Genomic DNA, 17,332 nt, shown 5'->3' with positions numbered 1-17,332 from the left:
GTCTGCAATGCATTCTGGGTTACACTAGCAAACAACAGAGAAGGTCTTAAGATGAAGGCAACCATGATCGTGCCATATTAATCATATAAATTAAACAACATTCCTGGTATTTTTCACATGTGTCTCTTGGAAGGCGTTAAGCCGAAAGGGGGGGGGTGCGAGTGTTTGAAGGGCGAACCGCAAGTCATATTTCACGGCAGCGCCCAAAACAGCTGGTCGTATGGTTAGGGCTGTCACCGGCATTACATTGCTGCTGACGATTGACTGTCACGCGCATAATTGCGATTAATGATTTAATTGTGTTTTTGACATTGAACAGTGGAACATACTTTATGAATGAATCCAAAAATAATTTACGTGTGCCTTTTGGGAAACTAAAAGTGCACTGGGCAGTTGTGGAAAAAAATAATAAATGGAAATATACAAAGAAATGACTGACAACGAACAGTAACAATAATCAAAATGAATAATATACAATGGCCAAAAGGGGCAATATATAATATAATTAAGGCTGGGACTTTAACTGATTAATTGCGATTAATTAATTACAGAAAATTAACGCGATTATAACTCATTTTAATCGCACTTAGTTTTTGCACCACAAAACCTTCAGTTTCGGGCATACCGATCATAGCGATGCACCAACCAAGAAGAGACAACAAGCGCAAAGGGAGAAGTAGCCGATCAAAGCGCTTTGCTTGGCCCAGTGGATGCGAAATTTAGATTTAAAAAACTCACTCGTTGATTCACTCCTACGAAATTCACACAACAAAATGTGTTTTACTTGAAGAAAAATGCTTCTCAGGTCAAATATTCATGTGCGATTAAAATGCGATTAATTGCGATTGATTAATCACAGGGACTGTAATTAATTAGATTCAAAATTTTAATCGCATCCCAGCCCTAAATATAATATATTTTATTTATTTTAATAATAAATAAATACAATTCGAGAAAAAGGCCAATATACAAGCTCACAACGCATAGCAACACACTTTGAGAAAATGTAAAATTATTGTAAAAAATTGTGAAAAAACCTACAATGACATTTCCCCCAAAACAGGGCCACCGGGTTTGAAAGTGCTTAACGCCAGTGTTGTACAGTAACTAAGTACATACAAGTACAAGTACTGTACTTAAGTACAGTTTTGAGGTATTTGTACTTTACTTGAGTATTTCCAATATCCAATACTTTTACTTCTACTCCACGACATCTCAGATCCAAATATTGTACTTTTACTCCACTACATTTTTTTGTAAGCTTTACTAGTTACTTTGCAGATATCAATTATATATAATACATACTGTAAATAAACCACTTTAGCCCTATTTTATACCTAGGCTATTTGAAAATAGCCAATTTACAAGCTCACAACGCGATGAGCTTGCAATGCGGCGCGTTGTGAGCTTGTAGATCGGCTATTTCCAAACTTTTTGTACTTTTAATTTTGGTACTTTAAGTACTTATTGATGCCAATACTTTTATACTTTCACTCAAGTACATTTTGAATTCCGTACTTCTACTTGTAACAGAGTATTTCTACATTGCAGTATTGATACTTTTACTTAAGCAAAACAGTTGAGTACTTTTTTCCACCATTGCTTAACGCCGGTTGGTTTTGCCGGTGGAATTATGAGTTATGCGGTTGTTTGCCCTTGGCGAGCGCACAAGGCTACATTTCAGCGTGCCCCCCCTCGCCCCCTTGCATGTTTCCGCCGAAGTGCACGCCGCTGCATTATCGGCTGGGGGAGGTTGTAACCTGAAACCACGCCCCGAGACTGCAACCGTTAGCAAAACAACGGGCCCGGCTGTGGTGGAGGGGAAAAAAAGGGGGAAAAAACAATCTTTTGTGGCCCTTTTTGTGGATGACTTGGGACATATTCAGGTCCCCCCCACACACTGTATCTTATTACAGGTATTTATCATTGCTTGCTTGGTCAGTCTGCCATCTCCCATCCATTACCCTACACAATGAGGTGCTGAAGAGATGCCGGATTCATCAGGAGAACAGGGGTGGGAAATAGGGATGGGACGATAAGCGATATTATCGTTTATCGTGATAAAAAAAACACTCACGATAATTGTATTGTGGAGATTTAATGTATCGTGATATCGCCCTCCGTCATGCACTGGGATCAATTCACCTTTTATTTGCCAAGCTGCATATCCGGGACCACTTAAACCCTCTATAATTGGTAAAAGGTACTTACTTACTAAAGGTACGTACTTGATACAGTTCTGTGCAACGTGTTTAACTACCTCCAAAGCAGACAAGCTCACAATGCGTCGTGAACACTTTGTGAGTCGTGGAACTTGTAGACGGAAAAAAAGTGGTTAACAGTCCTGTCGTAACTCAAGTCCAGTTCTCTTAAGAGGGGTTTACTTGGTTAATTTGAGGCTCTGTGATATGAAAGACGGTTTTGACGACCACTAACCACTGGCCCAAGAGGGTTTTCGAGAGGAGATTGTGGAAGAGAGCTGGAAAGGAGGAGAGGAGGAGAGATGCAGCCTATTAGCCTGCTTCTGGCAGCAGCCAGCCTGGCTCTGGCTCTCTACTGGTCCCTGGGTGAAGACTCTCCCCGCTCTGACATTCCCTTCAACGGCTGGAACAAAAGAGCCTCCGAAACACTGAGCTTTATGTGCGAGGAGCCGTGGCCTAATTCAAGGCTGCAGTGTCTATAGGGCGTGATAACTGGGCCCTCTCCTCCCTCCGCGAGTCCAAGCCCGCCTGTCTGTCTGTGTCTGTCTGTCTGTCTGTCTGTCTGGCTGTCGGCCTTCCAGCGACTTGTCGGAAAGGGGAGCAGAGCTATCGAGATTCCCAAACTTTTTAAAGCTCAAGACCCAAAAGAGAGGTTAATGTTTGCCCGAGACCCAAACTGGTGAAAATAGAGTTTGCTCTATTATTACATATTTTGACACTTGCTTTGGCAAAGTAAAACATAAGTTTTCTCATGCCAATAAAGCTCCTTTGAATTGAATTGAATTGAATTGAATTGAATTGACAGGCACTTATTGTTTGTTCCACAGATACATATTGTGAAAAAATAATGTTGCCGCTTTTATTATTTCACAATTTGGCCAATGTTCGGCCAGTTTTTGTGAGGGGGGATTAAAAAGTCTTAAAAGTCCTTAAGTTGTCACTTCACTATCATCGGGGGGATCCCCACCTAAATCATGTGAGAACCGCCGCCCGCTGGTGTGAGGACCCCTTGGTGATCCCAGGAGGACCCCTGCACCTGGAGGACCTGTGGTGGGTGGGGGATACGAGCTTAAGTCGTTCCCGGGTGGTGAAGCTACTATCGCTGGTATCTCACGGCTGCACTTGACCTTCTGTTCTTGGTGGTGAAAGGTGAAAGCGTCACGGTCCAAGGGGCAAAGCTCTTTACGTTTGGCCCACCTTCCTCCCACCCTCCTTCCCCCAACCTTCCCTCTTTTGCCAGGGCCATTTTATTCAGGGTCCTCCGGAGCCGGACCTTAATCAACTTGCCGGGTTTTAAATGACTTTACAGGGTTCCCACGGTCATGAAATTCCTGGAACTATTTTGAAATTAGAAAAAGAAAAAAATCCAGTACTGGAAAAGTTTTGGAATTGATCAAGGATCCTGGAAGGTCCTGGAAAAAATAGCTATGCATTGTCTTTGGTTATTGATTTTGTTAATACCTCTGAAATGACAAATTAAACATTTGCCAAATTGTCAAATATTAGAGGCAGAACTTGTGAAAATAGCAGATCTACATGCTCACAAGTTCACAACGCCTCGCAACCAGCATGTAGATCTGCTATTTTTCTCACTTCACACTTCTGTTTTGCCTTTTGTGCTTTGTAATCTAAAATTGCACAGGTCAGGGACCCCGGTTAGGTCCCCGGACCTGTGGTTGAGACCCAGTTGCTGCTCTGTGCTGACTGGGTGCTTCTAACCCTTTTGGACGCGCATAGAGACGGCGTCTCCGTCAGTCAGTCCCCCCCCCCCCCCCCCTTTATTTTCCACAGCGCAAAAAGGAAGGTCATTTAATCCAGTCATGCAGGAGGAAACCATCTGTTTGGCTTAAGCATTAAAAAGAAGAAAAAAAAAAGATACTGACAGTAAAACAGTTGACTGAGTTCACAAAAGCCTAATCTGGGGAATAAATAAGCTATTATATAAACAGTAGTGGAATTGTAAGGATCACAGGCCTGAGTAACTAGTGAAATAATATGACTTTTGATTAATAGGAGACTTGAATGGGGAGGACTTTTTGTTTTTGTCCCTGTCGGGGGGAAACCTCATATGTCCAAAACACGTAGCTTTACAATAAGGCTGGGCAATATATTGAAAACGTACCTATATCAAGTTATCAACATGCAAGATAAACATATCGACAAAGGTGGCTTGAAATGAGGTATTGGTGTCAAATTAATTAACAGACACACTATGCAAAAATGTGAATTGATCACAGTGCATGACGGAGAACGATTTCACGATGAATTAAATCTCCACGATACGATTATCGTGAGAGTTTTTTTTATCACGATAAACGATAATATCGCTTATCGTCCCATCCCTAGTGGTGGTATTTTAGTGGTAGCTTGTTGACACATGATGTGGAGTGTGGACATATCTGTGATGATGTGTCAAGGAGAAACACTGATATCTAGGCCTGTTTGTCCCCGGGGTGACATCAGGCTGATGATCTAGGCTTCCATAATAAGGACTAGGGATGGCACGATACGTGATATTATCGTTTATCGTGATACAAAACACACAATCGTATTGTGCACTGGGATCAATTCACCCTTTATTTGCCGAGCTGCATATACGGTACCATTTAAACCCTCTATTGGTAAAAGGTACTTATAATATACATACTTGATACAGTCTTTCTCACACTCTCTATCAAATGTCTTTGAACGCGTTGTGAGCTTGTAGATCGGCTATTTTTTGGCAAATCATGTTCCGCCCCAGGATAATTGCGACCGAAGGTCGCATATACCCTGAGAAATCTCGTAGCTTGTCTGACTGTCTGTACAGGAAGTGATGTCACATGATGTCAGTGAGTCACAGTGATGTGGTACAGAATGACTCGTATATGGGCATAACAACTTCCTGTACTGACAGTCAGACAAGCTACGAGATTTATCAGGGTATAAAAGTCCATATATGGTCATTCCCAGAAAAATCAAAAAAAACTTTTATGCCCATACATGGAGATTTCTGATGTCATAAATCTCAGGACGAAATTGAGAATGTTAGGGTACCCCCTTATGCCCATATATGGAGATCATCAAACCAAGGCCCTATCTCACCAAGGCCCTGCTTGGCATTACTAATTAACGTACGTTTTATGCCCATATGGAGATTCCTATATTGTCAATATTAAGGACATTATTAAGGATATTATGTTATCAATAATAACTCATTTGTAGCCAATCCCGAGAATACTCGTGAAAAATACTCGAGTATTTAGAGTGCCGATCCCGAGTATACTCGCGAAAAGTACTGTATATAGAGTAACGCTGGCGTTCTTACCCGAGGGTCCGTTGGAAACGATTGGCACGATTGGACTCGCTGATTCATCATCATCACGGATGCACGTGCACAAAATAGTAATCCCTTAACATGGAGGCCGACGGGGAATCTCATCTTTAATGTCCATTAAATCCAAACAACACTTTTAAAGCCAAGGATGGCATTAGATTCTCGCTAATAAAACACATGTTGAAGGGGTCTCCATATATGAGTAACTGGTCCCATATACATCACTGGCCAGATGGCCAAGAATTGGCGCTGTCACCCTGAGGTCGCAAGTCACCCTGAGGTGTCTTACTAGTACATTTTGATTATCGCGATAATATCGTAAATCACGATTGTTCATATCGTCCCATCCCTAATAAGGACATGAGGGTGCAATAAAAGTGTGACCAGCCCCCAACCCAGGCTGACAGCAGGTGGGTTTGGGCTTATCATGGAGGGAAAGAACATCCATGCCCGACATACATGTGAAGCATGAGTGTTGACTTAACCTAGATAACATCTTGAGACACACACACACACACACACACACACACTCTGTCTCACTGCAACAAGCCATGACACCCTCCACACACACACACACAGACAGACACACTCTCTGACACACACACACCCCAAACACAGCGCTATCAGCAACACTGGAGTCACAGTGTACCGAATGCGAAGGTCGCATCTACGCGCGTGTGCACACACACACACACACACACACGCACACACACACACACACACACACACACACACACACACACACACACACACACACACACACACACCAGCTTATGTCATCACTCATTGGTGTTCAAGGGTGACAGACAGACACACACACACACACACACAGAGACAGACAGACAGACAGACAGACAGACAGACAGACAGACAGACAGACAGACAGACAGACAGACAGACAGACAGACAGACACACACACACACACACACACACACACACACACACACACACACTCACACTCACACTCACACTCACACTCACACACATAGACACGTTACACACACACACACACACACACACACATAGATACGTTACACACACACACACACACACACACACACACACACACACAGACACACACACACACACACACACACAGACACGTTTATATTTAGACAGGGGCACAGGGACATTGAGTGACATTAAACGTAACATGCACTCTCCGTGCACACTTTACATTTCCATAGTTGTAAATAACAGAAAAAGAAGGTTAGACGTGACGCGACCGTGCACCATCTGAAATCTGAACGTGAATCTGAACAAGAAAAGGTTTCTGTTATACTATACCTAGCCTTTAGTGTCTCCTAGGGGTTTCATCAACTAGTCGTTTAGTTCAGTGGTTCTCAACCTTTTCAGGCTGTGACCCCAAAAATAATCATATTTTAAACTGGGGACCCCCCCCACCCTGACGAGCACTACGAGTTGAGGCATTACATTTTGTATAGCATAGTTCTATTGTGCACCTGACCGTTGGCAGCCAATAGCATTCCTGGTACCCACATTAAAATGGATGGCGACACCCATACAAGGGGAAAAAAAGGCTTCATTTTCGCAGCATAGAAACCAATGGGTTCCCACGGTCTACTCTAATCAGTGTCATGTATATGTGATGTGTTGCAGATCACTGATGTGTCCTTGCCAAACTACCTGGTGGCCTCCTCGGTGGGCCTGCTGCCCACCCAGCTGCTCAACTCCTACCTGGGCACCACGCTGCGCACCATGGAGGACGTCATCGCAGAGCAGAGCCTCAGCGGATACTTCGTCTTCAGCCTGCAGGTCAGTAGACAGTGAATCGCCGCCAAACACCAACACCAGACTAGGGATGGGACGATAAGCGATATTATCGTTTATCGTGATGAAATGATAATCGTGGGGGGCACGGTGGCGCACTGGTTAGCGCTTCGCCTCACAGCTAGAAGGTCCTGGGTTTGATTCCCGCCGGGGGAAGCTGGGGGCGTGTTCCTCCCTCCGCACCATCAGCGCCCACACCCTAGGTGGGGTTGGCGATAGGGCCTTTCTGTGTGGAGTTTGCATGTTCTCCCTGTATCTCCTAGGGTAGATGCCCTCACAAAAACATGCAGTAGTCCTGGTTTCTATATTACCTCCCCCTAGCCAGCCAGGTGCTCCCCAATAAACCCTTTTGCAAATCCCGCCCCATTCTGCCCTGTTACTATGATGGGACATTAACCCTGGGCAGATTGTTTTTATAGTGGAAGTGGATGGGATTTTTTTTCCCTTCATAGCCTCATTACAGCTATATAAAGTACCAAAGGAAAAACACCTAGGTGATATTAATAAAAAGGGAAGACAAAGGTACAGTAGTTACATTGCAAAACAGGGGATTTACCCGAAAATATATGTTTTAATTTGTTTAATCCCAGTGGGACAGAATCCTCTTTGCAGATTCTTTTATAGTGGTAGTGGATGGGATTTTTTTTCCCTTCATAGCCTCATTACAGCTATATAAAGTACCACAAAAAACACATCTACGTGATATTAATAAAAAGGGAAGAAAAAGGTACAGTAATTACATAGCAAAACAGTAGTTTCCCCCCGAAAAATAAATGTTTTAATTAGTTTAATCCTCTGGATCAGAGATAGAAAGAGAAGCGCATTGCATCTTGGGTACTAGGAAGAGGACAGAGAGAATGTTTCTCCTCACATAATAGGCTGGCTTTTCGTAATTCTGCCCATTTAAATTATATGTACCCAATCGTGACTCTTAGACCATTGATAAGGTACATGTGAACTAGTTTGTTGAAGCTTATTCGTTATGATGAGCGAGATCGCTTGACGCTTGCCGTCGCTATCACCGTACCGGCCGATCTCCGTGTCGCGCACTGCGGACAGTTGTTGAAAGCCACATTCAATATTCTCCACTGCACAAACTCCACCCCCGATAGCAAAAAGTGAATGTTTTTTTCTGGTTGGCCAGTCAGGGAGTCTCAGGGACCAATCAGAAGGCTGACAAACGGTCTATTCCCCTGGTGCGGCAGGGGGAGAGCGGAAACCAGGACTACAGGTTAGGTAGTTGGCACTGGGTGAGAAAATGGTTTGCAAAAAACGTGGGATAAAAATATTTTAGTAAAAAAAAAAAAAATGATAATCGTATCGTGGAGATTTAATTTATCGTGATATCGTCCTCCGTCATGCCCTGGGATCAATTCACCTTTTATTTGCCGAGCTGCATATCTGGTGCCGTTTAAACCCTCTATTGGTAAATCGTACTTATAATATACATACTTGATACAGTCTTTTTTTTCACTCTCTATCAAATGTCTTTGCCAAAAAAATAGCCGATATACAAGCTCACAATGCGTCACGTTTTTTGGCAAATGTTCCGCCCCAGGATAATGGATTTTGATTATCGCAATAATATCGTCAATCGTGATTTCTTTTGTCACAATTATCTATCCATATCGTCCCATCCCTACACCCGACAACACCTGGATTAAACCAGATACACCTGGAATAAACCAGATACAACTGAAATAAACCAGATAGAACTGAAATAAACCAGATACAACTGAAATAAACCAGATACAACCGGAAAAAAAACAGATATGAAAATAAACCAGATACAACCGGAATAAACCAGATACAACTGAAATAAACCAGATACAACTGGAATAAACCAGATACAACTGGAATAAACCAGATACAACTGGAATAAACCAGATAGAACTGGCTCTATAGGTGTTGGGATGAACCCTAGCGGTCCATATTCTGGGGCCAACATTTGGCATTAAAGAAAAAGAACACAATATCCTAAACACATTAGTTCCCACAATACACATATTAGTTCAAACTATTTCTTAAATCTTATGGAAATATTATTTGAACTTTTTATACATTTAACAAAGGTGGTATACTGTATATATATATAATTGTTTTCCCATGGACCAACTGTAGTTATGCCATGGACTACTCTGTGCGCCACTGTTTGAGAAACTGTGCACAATCATAAATCACTCGTGGACATTAGCGAAGCGCGAATGGAATGGCAACAGGTGTAAGCAACGTGGTGACAGTTTCAAATGACCTGCAGGTCAGAGAGAGAGAGAGAGAGTGGTGGCATATTTCACACACGCACGCTCGCTCTCACACACACACACACACACACACACACACACACACACACACACACACACACACACACACACACACACACACACACACACACCATGTAACAGAGCAGGAACTGCCCCCTGGTGATTCACACCCTTGTTGAAACACAAGTCACTTCATCTGTTCACATGAGGGCCTCATAAAAACCACTCAGCAAAACATTAGTACTATGTGCACACACTCATTAACCCAGGGGTCTTCAGCGTTTTCAGGCCAAGGACCCCTTAGTTGAGAGAGAGATGAAGCAGGGACCCCCACAACCTGTTCATAGATTCCATATAGTTTCGTTGTTTGACAGGACGATCATCAGTATATTTTGGATTCATGTTTATGTGGGTTTTCAGATATTTAACCACTTGCACCGTCAATTCTTAATAAACTTGACCTTTCACTCTGTACTTAGTCTGCTCTTTTCCACCTTAAAGCTCTTTGCCAAAAATAGCCGATCTACAAGCCGATCTACAAGCTCACAACGCCTCGCGCTCTGCGAGGCGTTGTGAGCTTGTAGATCTGCTATTTTTGGCTAAAGTTCTCAGAATATGGATGCTAGGGTTCAAGTGGTTAATATAAAAAAGGGGGAAAAAAACAATTTTCTATCACACAAAGATTTGGAGGACTCCCTGTAGTAACTCTGAGGACCTCCTAGGGGTCCCGGATCCCTGTTGAAGACCCCTGCATTAACCAATAACGGAGGAAGTTATAGACAGTAAAAAGAAAAGATTATTTTTTGGGCCATGCCATTATACGTACAGTAGGTGGAAATTATAGTTATTTTAAAACAATTTCCACACATTTTCAAGCTCGCAACATGTCGCATTGCGATGTGCTGTAGTAATGAGACTTTTTTTAGACTATTTTAATGAAAAATGTATCACATAATTTCTTATGTGATTAATTACAAAATGTAATCAATAGAATAATGGCCAAGAAAATCGATAGATAAATCCAATTTCCTTTCATCTATATGCTTCTATTTTAAGTGGGTGTTTCCTGTTTTATGCTGAATGTTCTTGTCAGTCTAAATAGCATCTAACATAGATTCTTAAATGTAACCCTAACCTGCTATCCTTTTCTTAGCCTTTTAGGCCTTTTTGATACCTCAAAAAGAAAGAAAAGAAATAGCCCATTACTGCATCAAAAGTAATCAACAGACTATAAAAACTCGTCAAACATTGGCCAAATTGTCAAATAATATAAGAAAGAAGCGCAAATTGCAGAGATGTGCTTTTTTCACAATATTTATATGTGGAACCGAACATGGAATTGCTCAACCCCTACTGTACACTAATAAGTACTTATTAGTGTGAGGGGTCCCCAGGTCAAATATGATTTTTTTTTTTTGGGGGGGGGGGGGGGGGGGGGGGGGGGGTCACAGCCTGAAAAGGTTGAGAACCACTGTCCTAGATGAGGCGCCACACTGTTCTCTCTGCACTCTTTATTTGCGTGACTATTTATCCTTTGTTTATTGACTGGAGTCCGCGCTTACTCTTGCTTACTCCGATCTTGACTGTGTAAGTCGCTCTGGATGAGAGCCTGTGCTAAACGCCGACGTTGTAAATTGCACAGGAAGCGACGGCGTGGAATCATCCATCTAGCTCAACCAGTTAATGTCTGTGCCTCTGAAAATGGTGTTTAAAGAAGCCTCGCATGAACAGGACAGATGACTGATGTCATTGTGTTGCTCACTTCTCTTTAACAGGGCGTGTTGCTGTCTTATTATGGCATACCTATCTATTATCACTGTGTCCTAACCCTCCCATTAAAGCTCTATTCAAACTCCTTTAAGCCATACTTAGTGGAATGTTTTCCAGAGGGCATCGGAGCAGGTGTGTCATCGAAAGTGTTCATCTTTAGACTGGAACGTTGGACCGAGTGAAGTTTGTCATACGTGGGTCATAAAAGTTTTAGGTCTGCTTGTTCTGCAACATGTTTGAAAATGTGTGAACATTTTTTTACATCTATTCAACTTACTGTACTGTAAGTATTTGCAATTTTCAGTATTTTTTACTTCTCATCTAAGATGCAAATGTTGTACTTTTACTCCACTGCATTTATGTGAAAACGAGTTACTGTTTTAATATCACAAAACATAGGCTACAGTGACCACTTATAATGTATACATGTCGGCCATTTGAAAATGGCAGATCTACAAGCTCACAATGTGTTATTGTGAGCTTGTAGATCTGCTATTTTCAAAAAGGTTTTTACTGGTAATGGAGTAGATACTTTTACATAAGTAAAAAGTGCAAGTACGTTTTTCCACCACTCATGTCAAACAATCACGTCATCACGATTAGGTGATTACACAATAATTGTGACAGCCCCTAGCCGGCAATGACAGCTGGTCTAACCACTGGCGAGGTTGCAAAGCAATTTTCTGTCTGCCTTTTTATGCTCCCCAAAGGACCATACCTTACTGATATACCTCACTGATATTGTATCTTTTATCGTCCCTATCCTCGAGGCCATCTATCTACGGACATATTTCCATAGCGTGCAATCTTTACTGTAGTACAGTACAGTACAGTAGGTACATTTTGTACCCAACTGCATTTCATCCAGCTTTGAGATCTTTGCATGGGGCCGTTGTTGTAACATTTTGACATTTTGGGATTCTTTTTGTTCCCTCGCGTTCTATTTTGGTTTTGCTGTGAGACTTGCATACTTACCTGGCTTGTTGGATCTTTCTACTCCACAGCCAGGGGCGTCACAAGGGGGGGGGGGGGGGGGGGAGTGGGACTGAGTTACTAGGGCCCAAGGTGGAGGGGCCTGGAATTATTTTATACTTTAGCTATTGAAAAATAGCAGATATACAAGCTCACAGCGCGGCACCGAGTGCCGCACTGCAAGCTTGTAGATCTTCTATTTTTCAAAAGTTGTGAAAATGTGTGTAAAATCTTTTGTTTTTTAAGCGAACATTTGTAACTCAGATTTTGCTTCTGGGGGGTCCGTGGAACTAAATATTTTGAGATGGGGGTCCGTGGCCAAATACATATCATTTTAGGGGTCCTTTGCATGAACAAGTTTGAGCACCACTGACATAGAAACATACGTTTTTTTTTTCAAAAAACCATAGAAGGATTTGAAATATTCAAAGACTTGCACACATTTTCAAGAATTTTCAAAAATAGCAGATCTACAAGCTCGCAGCGCGGCGAGCTTGTATATCTGCTATTTTTCAATAGCTAAAGCACAAAATAAAGCGTACTAATGCGTTCCCAGTCTAAATGGGTTAAACCCCTCCTCCTATGAAGAACATTCATGGGGGGGCCCTTGTACCAGGGCCCAGAATTTGGTGCGACACCCCTGTCTCTTCCTGTAGTAGTTCTTTTTTTGTACAGGTTTGCACATTTGATGCACCTGTCAAGACTCATCGTAAGATTTCCTTTCTTTTTTTTTACCCTCAGCATAAGTATCATCCTCAGTTTGCTCACTCTAGCTTTAGTGGCCCATCACTAACTAGGCCTGTCAAAATTATTACATAATGACCTAATTGCAATTATTTGAGATCCTCCTCCTAATTATTTTTGAATCGTATCCCTTCATCTGTATAAATGCATCAGCCAAAAGATGCTCATACATTTTCACGATGTGACAGGTTGTGAGCTGTAAGTAGATCGCCTATTTATATGCTATTTAAAACAATATTCATAGACTTGACGTAATATGGCCTGTTATAGCACATTTCGATTTGATTTTGATTAGACTTTTTGCTTACAACGCCTTAAATGAAACTAATTTGGATTTATACGTTCATATGTAAATCGTTTATACGATTTGCATACAGTATGTTCAATGCTAAAACCACAATTAAAGCGCTAATCTCAATTATTTGAATGACAAATACTTGTAAGTAAAATGTCATGATACGATCACGACATTTTACAGCCCTAATCACTACTGGAGCCTGAACCTTTGTATTGGTTATGTCAGTGGCTCTCAAAATGGGGTCCTTGGGGGTCCCCAGCTAAATTGCTTAATATAGAGTCAAATACAATTTTAACCACTTTAACCATTATTTTATACTTTTGCTACTCAAAAATATTGAGTGTCAATGGCTTGATATGGTTAATGCGTGATCTACAAGCTCACAAAGTACATGCTACTCCTAAGCTTGAACATTGGCTATTTTTGGTCTGTGACACCGACATACGACTAAGCATATATCAGGCTTTAAGATCATTTGTGTCGCATTGCTTAGCACTGTTGCCTCACAGCAAGAAGGGCCCGGGTTTGATCCCCAGCTGTTTTAGCCTTTCTTGTGTGGAGTTTGCACTGTACTTCTTGCCCTTGAGCAAGGTACTGGCATTACAACTGGAGTTGGTCCCCGAGCGCTGCACAACGGCTGCTCACTGCTCCTAAGTAGCTGGGATGGGTCAAATAAATGCGGAGGACACTTTTCCCCTATGGGATAAATAAAGTACATCTTAGCTTTTAATATGTACCATATCCTTGTTGTGGTGAGGTGGGGGTGGTCCTTGAGGTTTGTTTTAACCCATTTAGGTCTAGAATTATTGAATGCTTTAACCAGTGAAAAATAGCAGATATACAAGCTCACAGCGCGGCACCGAGTGCCGTGCTGCGAGCTTGTAGATCTGCTATTTTGAAAAAGTCGTGAAAATGTGTGAAAATCTTTAAATATATGTATTTTCAAAGCAAACGTTTGTAACTAAAATGTTGCTTCTGGGTGGTCCCTGGAACTAAATATTTTGAGATGGGGGTCCGTGGCCAAATGCATATCATTTTGGGGGTCCTTCACATGAAAAGGTTTGAAAACCACTGACATAGTAGTCTCTCAAGAACAGACTAACTGAGCTCCAGTTAAGTGAAAAGGACCTTTTCTTTGACGATGGCTGGCCAGATTACTGACATAGAAACATAGGTTTTTCAAGAAATCTTAGAAGGATTCAAAATTCTAATTTTCAGGATTTTTCAAAAATAGCAGATCTTCAAGCTCGCAGCGCGGCACTCGGTGCCGCGCTGTGAGCTTGTATATCTGCTATTTTCAATATTTAAAGCATAAAATAATGATACACAATATGTGTACCCGTTCTAAATGAGTTAAATATGTTAGTGGTCCAGATCTCATAAAAAGTGCCCGTCGGGTAGAAACCTTATTACTGCATGTCCAATACTGTTACTTTTCAGGATAAATAAAAAAATAAAAAAAATGCATATACAAGCTCAAAACACGTCGCTTTGCACCACATTTCCAGCTTGCAGATCTGCTACTTTTGATAGTAGGTAATTAATTCACGAAAAAGGTAAAATATGGAGATAAGAGGTTTCTGCCTGACGACGACGATATTCAGTCAATCTAAAGGTGGACTGTGTCTCAGTTTAAAGCATAACTTCATAGGACTTTTGTCGTTATAGGGGCAAGGCCACTTGGCCTTTGGTGTGGTCAGCAAAATACATAAATACAGCTTTTTATTTCACAATTCAGAATTTCAAAAAGACACTGTTGTCTAAAAACATTGACAGGAAAGAAGTAAAGGAGAAAACTAAAATAATCTGGTAGAGATTTTCTTTGGTTAAAATAAGTGTTAAAAATCTCTATATTCTGATATAGAGTATTTGTCCAGTTAACAGGAGTCTCTGTGTCTCTCCAGCTCTTTATGAAACAAAAAAATGCCAATTTTATCCAATCAGCATAGAGAACTCAGTCAGGATACAGATTAAAGAAGTGACGTTGGAAGTGATGGCACAAAGAAAAGGAGTGGACAAAATTGGAACTGGAATACTGTGAAAATGAACCTGATAAATTTCTCTCCTGATTGGCAGAAATGTTGTCACGTACCTGAACATTTTTCTGTTTAATAAAGAGATTCTCCATCTCTTTGATACCCCGTCTGAGACGGGCAGACCCCTGTTACTGAACAAACACTCTATATAGCAATGATTACTATCAGAATATAGTGCTTTAACCTTTCAACAAAAACCTTTTTTGTTTCAACCAGAAGATATCACTTACACTTGCTTTAAGCTTTGTTCTGAGCTGTTACAGTTACTGTTCTAAACGGTCTGATTGGCACACTGCAGAATAAGCCTTTTAGGCTAATTCATTCTCCTGTTAGTGCTTTGTGCTTAGAGTGCCACTGACTGGCTCTTAAAGCTCCAGATAAAACACCTTTTGAACGTACACAGTCAAATCCTGAATGTTAAGTGTACAAATGCAACCAAATGGACCCTTCAGGGTCCACTTGGTTACATTTGTACACTGTCAGAGTTGCAAATGGACTGATTAACGCTGCGGATTGTACTTTCTTTGAGTCGTGTCTTTGTGACTATGGTGAAAGCAAGTTTATTTTCATACGTGTGGCACAGTTTATACACAGAGGCAGTTCAATGTGCTTTGCATAAGCCATAGGAAGGCGTTTACTGAGATATAAAGTCAACAAAAAAGGTGTAAGAATAAAAAATTCAAAAATGTAGTTTTATTTATTTTCTCTCTCAGAGGGGTATCAATTATTATAATTATTAGTTTTTAATCTTTCTTCTATAAAAAAAGGAAATGTGCCGGTAATAGTAAAACCCCGGTCCACTCATGCAATAGGACAGTATCCGTCAACAGAAGCAACATGTGTTTTCAATTTTTGAATTGAATTTAAACACATATATGAAGCTTAATCTTTTTTATAAAATCTTTTACATTTTTTATTTATTTTTTGTGTCCGTTTTTCAAGAAAAGGTTGGCTATAGCTCCTTTAACTTGCAACAGAGTATTTCTACATTGCAGTGTTGATCCTTTTCCTGAAGTCAAATACGTGAGCAACTACTTTTTCCACCCACTGCTGATTACACACTGCTTCAATGTGCAGGCCATCCGTTCCAGAAAGATCTCCGATTGGGACTTGTGGGTTTGATACCAATACTGATGTTTGAAGTTGCACACACTCCCAGCACTCAACTCAATATGTCTCATGAGTATCGTATGCTGCAGTTATTTTTACTAGTATTTAAACGGGTAGAACAATTAGGAACCAAATTCTACAATTGAGGTTGTGAAAATGTGTGCAAATCTTTGAATATATATATTTTTAAGCAAACATTTGTAACTCAAATTTTGCTTCTGGGGGGTCCCTGGAACTAAATATTTTGAGATGGGGGTCCGTGGCACTGGCCAAATACATATCATCTTGGGGGTCCTTGACATGAAAAGGTTTGACCACCATTGACATGGAAACATAGGTTTCTTGCACACATTTTCACAATTTTTCAAAAATAGCAGATCTCAAGCTCGCAGCGCTGCACTCGGTGCCGCGCTGTGAGCTTGTAGATCTGCTATTTTTCAATAGTTAACATTGATGGGGGCCCACAGTGAATCCTTGTACCCAGGGCCCAGAATTTGGTGTGACACCCCTGGGCGAGGGGGAATGTGGCTAGAATAAGTCAATCTAATAAAAAAACTAAATTAACCCAAAGCACAGTAAAAGAGTGAGCGTAATCAATAGTTAAACACAAGAAAATATACATTGTAAACACACATGACTGCAGAGTTAGAGGCATGCTTGCCTTCTGTTCAGCAGGCAGTGCGAAGGAGGACAGGAAATAGTTGGATGACATATGGCACAGGTTCAAAGCCCAGATCAATGGGATTAGTTCTGTACTGAGCTAGTTAAGCCACGTAAAACCCCACAATCCACTTTGTGGAGAAGGCTTTTGCAGGAAAATAGCAGATCGACA

General features: G+C 41.3%; 1 protein-coding gene across 1 annotated transcript in view; it reads left to right on the top strand.

Annotated features, from left to right (window-relative positions):
- Positions 1 to 17,332, top strand: part of tmem64 (transmembrane protein 64) — a 53,947-nt gene that overhangs the window by 27,458 nt on the left and 9,157 nt on the right. The window contains exon 3 of the mRNA XM_080735852.1: positions 7,139 to 7,294. Coding sequence (XP_080591978.1) covers positions 7,139 to 7,294 — 156 coding nt within the window. The remainder of the gene's footprint in view (positions 1 to 7,138; positions 7,295 to 17,332) is intronic.

The sequence above is a fragment of the Nannobrachium achirus genome (assembly GCF_963921795.1).
Source record: "Nannobrachium achirus genome assembly, chromosome: 10".
Classification (NCBI taxonomy): Eukaryota; Metazoa; Chordata; class Actinopteri; order Myctophiformes; family Myctophidae; genus Nannobrachium; species Nannobrachium achirus.
This window is presented reverse-complemented; position numbering and strand designations above follow the sequence as displayed.